The sequence below is a fragment of the Branchiostoma belcheri genome, unplaced genomic scaffold (genome assembly GCF_001625305.1).
Source record: "Branchiostoma belcheri isolate BF01 breed outbred unplaced genomic scaffold, Haploidv18h27 scaffold5, whole genome shotgun sequence".
NCBI lineage: Eukaryota > Metazoa > Chordata > Leptocardii > Amphioxiformes > Branchiostomatidae > Branchiostoma > Branchiostoma belcheri.
This window is the reverse complement of record NW_017804131.1, coordinates 6,805,352-6,818,331: the sequence shown is the minus strand read 5'-3', so window position 1 is coordinate 6,818,331 and position 12,980 is coordinate 6,805,352. Positions and strand designations below refer to the sequence as shown.

At 43.0% G+C, this 12,980-nt stretch overlaps 1 protein-coding gene across 1 annotated transcript in view; it reads left to right on the top strand.

Moving 5' to 3' along the window:
- The first annotated feature begins 269 nt into the window (after positions 1-269).
- Positions 270-12,980, top strand: part of LOC109480124 — a 15,695-nt gene continuing 2,984 nt past the window's right edge. The window contains exons 1-11 of the mRNA XM_019782281.1: positions 270-321; positions 4,585-4,836; positions 5,224-5,334; positions 7,702-7,957; positions 8,567-8,718; positions 9,910-10,119; positions 10,916-11,113; positions 11,691-11,803; positions 11,964-12,008; positions 12,402-12,511; positions 12,892-12,980. The exon at positions 12,892-12,980 is cut by the window's right edge and continues 99 nt beyond it. Coding sequence (XP_019637840.1) covers positions 270-321; positions 4,585-4,836; positions 5,224-5,334; positions 7,702-7,957; positions 8,567-8,718; positions 9,910-10,119; positions 10,916-11,113; positions 11,691-11,803; positions 11,964-12,008; positions 12,402-12,511; positions 12,892-12,980 — 1,588 coding nt within the window. The remainder of the gene's footprint in view (positions 322-4,584; positions 4,837-5,223; positions 5,335-7,701; positions 7,958-8,566; positions 8,719-9,909; positions 10,120-10,915; positions 11,114-11,690; positions 11,804-11,963; positions 12,009-12,401; positions 12,512-12,891) is intronic.

The following is a 12,980-nucleotide window of genomic DNA, read 5'->3' as shown; positions in this document are numbered from 1 at the left end:
GGCTAAGTTGATTAGGTAAGCCCTTCGTGCCATTCTAGTTATGAGTTATGCCATGTATACCACCTGTTGGCGTTGGGGAAGAAGAGATCCTGTTCCATAATAAAATACATTACAACTCTGAGAGGCAAAACCTGTGTGTAGTGCGTAGGAGGCACATGCCTTTGACGAAGAGCTCTGTCGTACATTTGTACTTCGTGGTGTAGCAAGAAGTTAACTCCATCAGCGGAGACAACTTGACCACAGGTGCAGCCGGGCACCACTGTGCAGTGATGGGAGGTGGACTTCTCTTCGTTGGGATCGCCTGTTTGCTGTTTGTTTCAGGTAGGAAATGTACCTCAAGCCACTGTCAACACGTTGGGCGTCCCGAAGACAGCCGAATTCCCCCCCAACCATGGATGGGAGTAGGTCGAGAGTTTGGTTGTGGTTCAATGGTTGGTTGGTTGTTTAGTTGGTGTTCAGCGAATTTGGCTAGCAGGTTACGTTTGAAAATGTTAACAACATCCGGTAGAGTAGCGGACGAGAGGTTGGGCCGTGGTTGGGGACTGGTTGAGTTAATTGTGGATGTGAGTACATGTAGGCAAGGACATTATACACAGTGTGTATAATGTCCTTGATGTAGGTCTGCAATGTTCGGGGCGTGCATATGGTTGGAAAATAAAGAATAGGACCTGGTGTAGAATCTAGAACCGCTGTAGCAATACGAAGCAACCCTCTCTCATTTTCTAGTATTTTAGTATCTTGTATTTTATAGGATTGTAACAGTGGGGGTTTTATAGGCGCTACCAACTGACCCGGTCGATGGGTCTAGACCTTTTCGGCCGAGCGGTTAGAGCGTCTGGTTATGAAGCTGGTGCTCGGGAGGTCGTGGGTTCAAACCCCGGCCCGGTGTCAAGCCAAATACATGATCCTGCCAAATACATGACTCTGACACTACTTGGGGGTTTCCAATATACCTAGGACAAGGGGTGGGAGGGGTTTAGTCGTGATGTGGAAGACTAAACCTAACCTAACCCCAATCGTAAGTCTAACTCTAGCCATGAACAATGATCCCAACCCTAACCCTAACCCTAACCCTAACCCTAACCCTAACCCTAACCCTAACCCTAACCCTAACCCTAACCCTAACCCTAGCCCTAGCCCTAGCCCTAAGCACCTGACCTCTCACGTATGTGGCAGCTCAAGGATTTGGCTCAACACCGGGACCAGAAGGGTTTTATTTGTTCCTCCTGTTCCTTACAGAGGTTCCCACACTGTTATAGGATAAAGGGAAGTTCTGTTCTTGTTTATCATGGTATGTAGCCTGCGTCTGACATGCATGCATATGTAAATACAATTTTCTTTACCTACAGGCCTAGCCGACGAAGACTGTGCAGTAGGGAACGGGGCATCCTACCGAGGAAGCGTTTCTGTGACCGAATCGGGCAAAACGTGTCAGCGCTGGGACAGTCAGATTCCGCATGGACACGGCTTTAACCCTGGCTATACACGGAATCAACACAGGCTAGGGCAGCAGCCGGAGAACCACTGCCGGAACCCAGACGGGGCTGAGCCGAGAGTTTGGTGCTACACCCTGGATCCCGAGACGAAATGGGAGTACTGTGATGTTCCAACCTGCGGTAAGATTCGGTTCTGTAAGCTTGGGTGATTGCTGCACTTGTAATATGTCCTGTGCGAGTTTTTTTAAAATTATTTTCTTTTATCTGCCCCCAAGGACCTAGAGTTTGAAAGATGTATGTACAAAGCAGCTTACTACGAATGTACATACAAACTACTGTATATGTGGTCTCATCCTGATATTTTACAACAAAGTTTGCACAAAAAGAAAGAAACACGCCACATGGAACTTTCCTCAGTTCCATGCAACTTAATGATACAAGAAGTGTCGAATCCACTGTTTTTAATGATCCTCAATTTTTCCATGGTGCCAAACAAGTATGATTTACTGTAATTCATGATGTCGAACGACCAAGGAAAAATGGGTTTGACCTTTTGATTGGTCAATTTGATAATTTGGTCCCACCACCTTAAGAACAGTTTATGGAATTTACTACTTATTTAAAGACATATTTTTAAGAGGTGCCCTCTAAAATCTCATCTCTAGTATGTCGTAGATGACTTAGATGTGTGAATTTATTAGTATACTTAGTATATGCAGCAAGTTTAAACTGTATTTTCCAACACAAGAAATTGGACTCACCCAAATTTTCGACTGTACAACTCCAGTCTTTGTCAAGGAATGAACAATCCACCGCTTCCGTGTTGTCACGCAAATAACACACGTGACTCAGTGAGCAGTGGATCTTAGGTTGCAGAAAGTCTTGTCATGTGTGTTATCTGCGTGACGTCACGGAAGCGGTGGATTGCTCATTCCTTGACAAAGACTGGAGTTGTACAGTCGAAAATTTGGGTGAGTCCAATTTCTTGTGTTGGAAGTTACAGTTTAAACTTGCTGCATAGTGACTTCTACCAACACAGATGAACTTTCAAGATAATACATAGTAATACATTGCTTCTTTACATTGTCTTGTACGCATAGGTTTATTGTTGAGCAATCATTGTGAAGAAATCAACTACACTTAGTATAATCATTGGTCAAGAGCACATTTTGAGAAGTCTATGTGCATTTATTATATTGAAATCACTGAGATTAATATGTAGAAATCTGTCGTCAAAAATTGTGCATCAAGTTTTTTGCCTGGTTCAAGTTTTTTTATGTTCTACCTTCTCCCTCTGCTTGACACCATGGCCAATGCAAATTTGGCATCAAAAAGCTACTTCAGCAGGGAAAAGTTTAAAAGTATGGTTTTGATGATGATGATGATGATGATGATGATGATGATGTATGGTTTTAGGTGATCATTTGTGCCTGTTTTGAAAGTTCATATGATATCTATGTCAAAAAGGGAGGTCCTATGTGCAAACTGAATTAGATTCCAGTATAGTATACACAAATGATTGTCAGTGATGTTGATACAACTTGCGGACAAATTTCAATCTTATACATACTGTATATATGCCTGGATTTGTCATGAAAATCTCTAACAGCATCAGTCACAATAGATGTATCAACTAGTTTTGTTGCTGAATTTTATGAAGTTACATGTATATCAAACTGCTCACTCAACACATTTAGGCTACACCTTAGTTTACTAATTGTGGTATGACACTATATTTGTAAGATTGGTGACTGTCAGTTGAATTCCAATAATGCAGTTAAAGTTTCAATCAAGCTAACCAATCAAATTAACAGGGAAGGTCTTCAAATACCCTTTAAATATTTGATGCCGACAGTAACTAAAATATGCCATAGGGTAAGCCTGTACATGCTTGGTAAGTTAATTTAGCGTGGCTGCCAGACTGTGGCCGTGTTTAAGTGAAGTCACCCAAACCGCGATTCGGGTAACTCACATTCCTCACATCTGGTGAAACCGTGTCCGATCACAATTCGCTTGAGCTACATTTATTTCTGTTGATGATAACATGCAAGGTGGCGTGTTATTAATGTCAGAGGTCAACGACCTGCTTGCCGATGCCCCCCCTCCCAGCATATCTCGGCCGAATGCCGACGTGGTCCCGCCAGAGGCGGTGAAGCTCGCCCTAGAACGGACACATTATTTGACCATTACTGCTCTTTAAGTTGCTGCCACGTATTGCATATAAATAAAGAAATATCACCCCGTAATCCATGACCAGGCAAAGTTACATTGAAATCACATTGCGTTCAGACGCAAATCGCGATGCGGAGAAACCGATTCGAAACCACCTCTAGAAGTGGCTTGGGATCGAGGCGCTTTCAATGTGATTTCGGAGCGTTCACATGGAGCCACATGAAACCAGCTTCGGGGTAAACCACATGTAAACCGCCTTGGGTGATTTCACTTAAACGCGGCTTGTGTCTATGGCTTACATACATGTAGGCCAGTTCCTCGACTTCAGGGCCAACATGCCCCCAAGGAATCATTATGCCACAAACGCTGGCTATCTCTGGGCCTAGGGGTTGGTGGAAAAAGGAGTCCAGTCCGATCGGCGGAAAAAGTAGTCCAGTCCAATTTGGGGGTGGAAAAAGTCCGATAGTGACTGGACTGCTTTTTCCGCCGATCGGACTGGACTCTTTTTTCTACCAACCCCTGGTTGCGTGTTATGGGTCTCTGGCATCCAGGCTATGTTGATTAGGTATGCCCTTCGTGCCATTCTAGTTATGAGTTATGCCATGTATACCACCTGTTGGCGTTGTGAAAGAGATTCTGTCACATAATAAAATACATCGGAGAGGCAAAAACTGTGCGAGTTTTTTTAAAATTATTTTCTTTTATCTGCCCCCAAAGGCAGTTGCCATAATTCCAACATATACGTATGAATGTAACTGAGTCACGCTATAACACTTTTGTAGCAACTTCATGGTAAATTGCCCAACCTTAATCCATTTGGCATTAAAACGAATATAATGTGTTTTACACCTGGAAATATTCATCCTCAAATTGGAAGAAAAAAGCTTAAGGGAAAAACAAGAAATCGTAATTCCTTCTGACTATATGGGTATGAAACGTAATTCCTTCTGACATACATGGCATTTTTCACCTACAGACCTACCCGCCGATGACTGTATGGAAGGAGATGGGACATCCTACCGAGGGACAGTCTCTGTTACCGTAACTGGCACGACGTGTCAGCGCTGGGACAGTCAGACACCGCACGACCACCACCGGACAGCCGAGAACTATCCGTCATCCGGACTGGAGCAGAACTACTGCCGGAATCCGGATGCCGAGCCCACAGTTTGGTGCTACACCACGGATCCGGACACGAGATGGGGTTATTGTCATGTGCCGTTCTGCGGTAAGGTTCCAATCTGTATACGTAAGATTTCATGTTTCCTTTTCATGTGTGTATCTTTTATCTGCTTCGACAAATGTGGTAAATCCTCGAAGCTTCATAAATAATCATAAAGTAACTCATTTTTTTTCGACCAAGGACTAATCTTCAACACAGTCGTGTTGACCGTCAAAATGTATTACGAGAGACGGTTTTGCTGTTAGGAAAGACATTAGAAAAGACAGAAAATAAAGAGGAGAGTTAGAGAGATTCTTCATTCTTTATTAATTGACAAAAGTACGGGGTCTTTCGTATGGTCTACTACGTACAACTAAGATCGAACAAAGCTAAACACATGTATATGTATGGATAGAGTCATCCTACTTACAGAATATACGTCGCCATTTTCAGAATGCGTTCGTGGGGAGTTCGTCTGTAGAGAGCTGCACATCTGTCTACCGTACTGGAAGCGTTGTAACGGGATCGCAGACTGCCCGGGCGGCACTGACGAGGAGGGATGCGGTAAGTTGTAACGTTCGTACCCGCTTCCCGAAGCCTGGTAACTATAGGAGCTAAGCAAAATTAGGGCTGGGCGGCGTGTAGTAGCCTGGTTTATAATACTAAACCTATTTTAGCTCCCGAGTCCTACCAGCATCCTCTCCGCAGACAATTTTGTACTCGGGAGCTAAAATAGGTTTGGTATCCAGGCTAGCGTGTAGTTGCAAGACTCAATAATATACTTTTCCAATCATACTCATTCATTCAGAATCCACAGCTTCATTTGCTGGCTAGCACGCGCGTCTAAGCCTATCAAATATATTTTCTTATAACCAAAAAGTTCTGTTTTCCATCCTTTCCGTTCTGCACTGCATGTAGCTACAGTTGACATCAAATGACAGCCATGCATTTGATATTTACCCCCATGAAAAATGGAGGTATTGTTTTGGCGCGTCTGTGTGTGTGTCTGTGTGTGTGTCTGTGTGTGTGTGTGTGTGTGTGTGTGTGTGTCTGTGTGTGTTTCCGCAACTTTGTGGTCATCATAACTTCAGAATGCCTTTATGGATTGTGATGATATTTGGTATGTTGGTAAGTCTTCTTCTTCTTCTTCATTACTGCCCAGCACTACAGAGTAGTATTATTGGCAGTCGTTACGCATTGTTAGTAACATTTGTGCCCGGTACATAAAAAAAAAACAAAGGGAAAAACAAGGATAACTGAGAAAGGAACATAAGACAACTGATTTTGTATGTGCTAAAGACAGGACAAGTGCATTAGTGCGTTAGTAATATTTACATATATACAAGACATGATGGGGTGACTCAATGCAGCAGGGTCCTCGCCAGTTCAGATTTGAACTGGGCGAGAGACCCCGCCTCCACCGCACCAGGCTCAAGTTCGTTCCATTCCCTGATGGTACGGGGGAAGAACGAGAGCCTGTAGAAGTTGGTTCTGCTCGCGATGGCCTGCAATGTTTGAGTGTGATTGATGCGGCGGGAGCATCGAGCCACCGGGACAATCCTGGTTGAGTGTGGGACGGAGACAGCATTATGTATAATCTTATAAAACATGACCTGGCGGGCGATTCTCCGGCGTACTTCCAGAGACTGCCAGCCCAGGTTTTGCAACATAGTTGTAACAGAACTTGTACGTCTGTAGTCACTGCTGACAAAACGGGCAGCTCTACGCTGGACCATCTCCACCCTACTCACCTGGTCCTTGGTGTGGGGATCCCAGACACTACAGCCGTACTCTAAGGAGGGTCTTACAAGAGCCATGTAAGCTCTCTCCTTTGCCGCATTGCTTGAGATTCGCAGGCAGCGTCTTAACATTCCTAAGGTTCTGTTTGCTTTCGCTGTAACTAAATCGACATGTCTGCCCCAGGTCAAGTTTGAGGAGATGGAGACACCAAGATATTTGGTGGTACTTACCTTGGTTAAAACGTGGTCATGGAGAGAATAGGGAAACGATATTGGGTTCCTAGAAGAGGGGACGGTCATCACTTCACATTTAGATGGGTTGAAGGCCATCAACCACTCCTTCTCCCAACTACAAATACTATCGATGTCATGCTGCAGTCTTAGGAAGACGAAGGTCAAGGTCAAATATGGGCCTCCTGGTGGATGACCTTGGTACTGCAGCAGAACTTCCGGTTTTTGTATCTTTTGTTCTGAACATGCTATGGTCTTGACTTTTTGGTGACAGATAGCTTTTCCTGTCAGAAATAAGTGGTGTGGGTTTGGTCCCCCTACCAGCTTGTTTTGGAACTGCAGGGGACTTTCGGGCGAAATCTTTAAAAGCCAATAAGTCCAGATAGGAACAACATATTTTCATCATTTTTGGTAGGTAGGTAGCTGAGAGAGAGATGTACACGATTAAATGCAAATTATGCAAATGAGGACCTAATTCGCATAATTAATGAGAAAATTCTATAATTACAGTGTTTTACATTATAGTACTTTCATACATGTAATATATGTAATCTATGGCAGATAGAATGTCAACAGATACTAATTATGCAAATGATGACCTAATTTGCATAATTATTGCAAAAATTATATGATTTCTTAATGGTGAATGATGGCAATTCTGTACCTTGTGACATATGTAGGTTACTTAAATGTTAATGTTAACAACACTATGCATATATTATGTTAATATAGATGCAATTTGCATAATTAATGAGGAAGTTTAAATGAGGATGTTTAAATGAAATATTGCCAAAGGATAGGAGTTTGACACGCAAAATATTGTAAGTTGAGTTTAGAACACCACAAATTAAACTATATAATATCAATTGCCACCTAATTTCCATATTCAATGAAACAAAACATTTACATAAACTCTACATATTTCATGGAGGTATGGAGTCTCAGAATTCTTGTTTTTCAGTGTGTCTACAAATCCCGGAGGTTTTCCCGCTCGACAGCAGGCTCACAATGTTACCCAACCCGCTGAACCAGACGACTTTCGACGAGATCCGAAATTCCCCCGTCATGGAACTTTTCAACAGTTCCTACAACATTCCGGGGAGACACCATCCGGAGTGGCGAGAATTCGTCTCTTCCATCATCTTCCCAAGATGCAACGAGGAGGACATGTCCCACTGTCCTTTGCGTGCGTCTTCAAACGCTTCGACTTCGTGCGTGTGAGTAGGCATATATATCTTTTGAAGTAGATGAGAAACTGTGGCAATGATCTCAGCTGCGTATGGTATGACCAGTTATTTTTTCCGTGGAATATTGACCATCAGCCATTGATGCATAGTAACACTCATCTGCAACTATGATACTCATGTTTATAAGAATAGAACTACATTTTGTTTGGTGTTAATTAAATGCAAAGCGATTTCAGGACAATAGAATTGCATTTAGTATTGTATTTTCTGGTCATTCATTTTGAAGTAAAGTGTAATGTTTTAGATGGATCAACCATTCCTATAGCATATTGATATCTGTAAGGCAAAAGGCGATGTGGAAAATGGTTGTAGGTCATTGGCCAGGTCCTCCCAGTGCTCTATGTGAAAGTGAATTGATCTCGAGCCAGTTTAGAAGAGCTAATCTTCCACTGGTCGTGACAGAGAAGACAGACGCTATGTACAGTATTTACTGGTTCATTGTACCGGGGAAATTCCCCCAGCTCTTTTCGACAAGCACAATGAACAGTGGACCACGGCTTAACATCCCGTCCTAAGGACTGCGATCCTAAACAGTAGCGTGCCGTCAATGGCTGTTACTGAATGTCGTTGTTTCCCCAGGGGTACCCAGCTGCTGCCGTGCCGTTCCTGGTGTGAAGAAGTGTTCAGTATGACTGGTGACCTGATGAAGGACTTGCTGCCTCCTTGTGACGTGTTCCCATCATCACAAGACGGCTGTTGGAACACTGAACCTGCTGTGAAGCGCACAGAAGGTGGGGGTCAGAACTTCATAATCTCCAAGCAGATTCTGTGGGACAAGGGGAGTCTTATATTGGCCGCCTGTATCCATTGGTCGTCCCACGTGGGTAAATGATAGCCTGGGTGCCATCCGATTTGTAACGGCAACCCCGAAAAAATCGGGGTTCCCGTTACAAATCTACCCTGGAAGCCAGAACTCGTTTTCCGGGCCGCAAGAGCCCTTCGCCCGCTGGCCGGTTTACTGCTACGGGGGAGTCTGGCCCCGGCCCCGGGGGGAGTTTGGCCGAAACCTCCCCACGGGCTCAATGCCACTGCAGTGGTAATTTAGGTGTGCGGGCGAAGGGCTTCTGGCTGCCGAATTGAAACGGCTAGCGGCCCGTAAACTTGGCTGGCAGACAGGGCATTACAAATCGGATGGCACCAAGGCTAGGTCAATGAATACAGGAGGTCAGTGTAACAGAATCTGGTTGAAGATTAAGAACTTCATACAATAGTTTTATTGTGAAAAGTTGGTGTTTAACCACTTTTGGATGATGAGAACATCCGAGTTACCTACATACTTTATATGTTATTTATAAACGTTGTGCTTATGTTACCAACCGTGACCATTTAAAGCATTTCATTGCTGCGACGTTAGCTTGCTATATACATGTATAGCACACGTCAATTAAGGTTAAAGATCCAGGTAGTAAGGCCACACCGCCTTAATTTTATGGATGACATCCTCTGGAGACTCCCAAACTAGTGCGCGCGGGCGAATAAAAAAATCCGGCCAAAAATAAAAATGCTACTAAACCACAGGAATTGCTGGTATTGTGAATTTGTGGCAGTACTTAGCGACGTATCCGACAAGCCGGCACATGCTGGCTTTTTGAGGAATTTATGAATCGGCACTTATATGTATGTACTGAGTTCTTGAGTCGTGGAGATTTGGTAGTGCCCGGCTCAGTATTGTCGCTAACTACCAAGGACTACCCAGACCTAGAGCCAGGCCAGAGCCTCGGTGGACGTGATCTTTTTTTTTAGAACAGGCGAAAATCAATGCGCGCGTGGATGTCATCCATAAAATTAAGTCGGTGTGGCCTAGCTAAGATACACAAGAAACTGTTCCTCAAGTAACTAGATAGAGATATACAGCATATTTATTTTAGTAATGCACTATTTTGTACGTTTCTTGCAAAGCATATTTGTCTTATTTTGCTCAGTTTGCTACCATGGTATTGGCATCAACTACCGTGGAACATGGAGTCAGACTACATCCGGAGCAACCTGTCTTGAGTGGTCAGCTTCCCAAGATTACCACTACACCTGGGCTAACCTGGACAACAACTACTGTCGCAACCCCACCGGTCTCCAGCGGCCATTCTGTCTGACTGAAGACGGTAGCCAGGAGGAATGTGACGTCATTCCGTGCAGTAAGTTTTATTTATTTTTTTATTCCAACATTTCATGACTTAGACATGGTGACAGCACACTCATCAGTTATATCAACTTATTTTATGCCGCCACCAACGTAGAGGACGAATACAGAACAAAGCAAAACTCATTTTCACTTGGGTTAAGTGAGGAAAGTCGTGTAAAGTGCATTTCCCAAGGTTCGCAAGGGCACAAGATCGGTGGCATGTCAGGACTCGAACCCGGGACCTCTTGGTTCCGAGTCGAGCACGCTGCCGCTACGCCACACGACCCCACAACCAGTAAGTTGTCTTGTTTAAAGTTAAAACTTTTGATCCAACACAAAGAAATTTTCTCACCTAGAGCTTTCGACCAGTCATTATGGTCTTTCTCAGTAGACTGACCCAGTGAAGCTAATGTCACGTGGCTTCTTTGAAGTGTGACGTCAACACTGGGTCATATGTGTAGACGATGTTGGCCCCCGTCGCGGTTGAATAAAGGGTGATGTACATGTGTCCTGATGTATAAAAGTTGTCAACAATGAGAATGTTTTGTTCATCAGTTTGCAACGGGTATTCCAATTTTTAAACTTGTAGTAAGTGATATTTAGTATATAACGACGCAGGATGCCATTGGTACCCATGCACTGATCTTGGAATGTCCGAAACTTGACTTTTTTAATCTTTTTTTTTGTTATCAAAGGCAATCACAGTATTATTAGAAATTATATTTTCCTGCACTTGTTCGTTTTGCCTCTTGTTGAATTCAGTGATTTTTTTTCCATTGTGTTTACAAGTCATGTATCACTACGCTTAGATTTTGTTGGCTGCTGGGACAGAGGTCCTCCAAACTACGGCAAGAGAACGCCAAGTAAGAGGTTCTACTTCCTGGAAGAAAGAGTGCGGTACGCGTGCAACGATGGCTACACGCTGGAGTACGGCTCTCCCAGAGAAGTGAGATGCCTGGAAGGGAACGAAGGAGGAATCTGGGAATATGACAAGCCCGTTTGTTCAGGTCATTACTAATATACAGAGTTTTTTCCGTACTTTAACCTCCGAATCCTACACAGTTTTTGGTTCATATTCATTTTTGCATACCTCGAAAACTTCACATCTCACGTAGAATTCTTGAGAAAATGCATATTGCTCACTTGACATTTTTTATGTCGTGATTTTTCCCGGTTGTGTGTAAGATAGGGATAAGTTTTGATATGCTATTTTTCAAATATGCCAATTTTGTTTTAGTTATATACACATCAATAGTTCATTTTGACCTTACAGACGAAATAACTGCACCTGTACCGATTGAATATTTCATGCGCATAGAATCAATAGCAAGGCATAATGCGGTCAGGTTACCTGCAGAGAATAATCTATTAAAAAGTTTATTGCGAATCCATGCCCGAGGGCTAATTGCAAGAACGTGATAACGAAATAAACAGTAAAAATGATAATAAGTAATGCTAATTAATGCTACTTTGGATATTGTTGGGTTTGATTTCTGTGTGCAGTGGAGTGAAATGACCGACATTTTTGGAGATGTATGAATTGGGAGGTGTTAAAATATTTCTTACAACCCTATTTTCTTTCAGTGCATTATAAACAAAGGCTGCAAAACGAGCTTCTGGAAATCTACACTGCAAGTCTGGCACCTGAGAATGTCATCATCAACTTTACTGGCAAGGTGGAACAAATCGTCGACTTGGTAAGTACTATCTCTGTTGAAATTTGGGAATTCTTTCGTTACCAAGAAAATTGAGTAAAAAAAAAGGATGGGGTTATATAAAAATGCACCACAGCTTATGCTGAACATCTTCGATTCCGAAGGACTACCAGGGTTGTTTATGCTCTTTTCTTTCTTTCAGGATGAAAAGAAGGAGCAGCTTCTTGCATTTCTGATCATCGATTTCGTAAGTGTGCACACGCATACTAGTAGTACCTTGTACTTTGAAGATATTTGTACCTTTTAGTAAGTAGCTATTGCTCTTACTGACAAGAGTAATCCCCGAGTTTGCTGGCCACTTCTAAGCCAGGAGACTGACAGTGTTTAAAATCACATGATTTCAGGATTCTGATCATGATATCGATGTATCCAGGAAAATCAGTACAATATGATTTTGATGTTAGTCAATTTGTTAGTCAAGATGTAGCAATATACCAGTGGAAGGGCTGCTAGAAGTGTGATTTAGTTCGGATAGTGTCTTTCTATTAGAAAAGAAATCTTCTCACAGTCTCATTTGTATCGTACGTAGTTATATATAGGCATTTTTGTACAAAAATCGATCGTACTTTATCTTTCCCAGACATGGTACGACAGCCGGCTGAAATGGACCCCAAAGTACTACGGTGGCGTCGAGACGTTGAGCGTTCCCGGTAGCAATATTTGGACTCCAGCATTTACTCTGAAGAGAAAGTAAGTGGATACTTATTTCAAACCACCAATAGGTGGAATATACTACTAACCCATTAAACCATGATGAAAGCGTTCATCATACTTGCCTTAAAATCCTAAACATTACAAAGGAAGTTTCGAGCTTCTCGAATTGAAACGAAGGCAACCTCATAGTATTCCTGTTGTCAGAATGAAGCATAGGGGACAAAACAAAAGTATTGCACAGCACGTTTTTAACAACATGAAGGGACAGTGGGATATTTGAACGTCGAAACGTGTATGTACTGGCTGTGTAAAAGAAACCCCCAATATCATATGTTCTACATTTGTAGCAACCTGATTAAATCAAATTATTTTCGGATGAAGAGACAATGTCTGACAGAACACCGGTTTTCCTCCAGTGCTAACCCCCTCTACCAAGGCCTACCGAAGGACATGCCGGTCGTAGTGAGCAGCAGCGGCCTGGTACACTGGAGAGTGGAAACTCTGA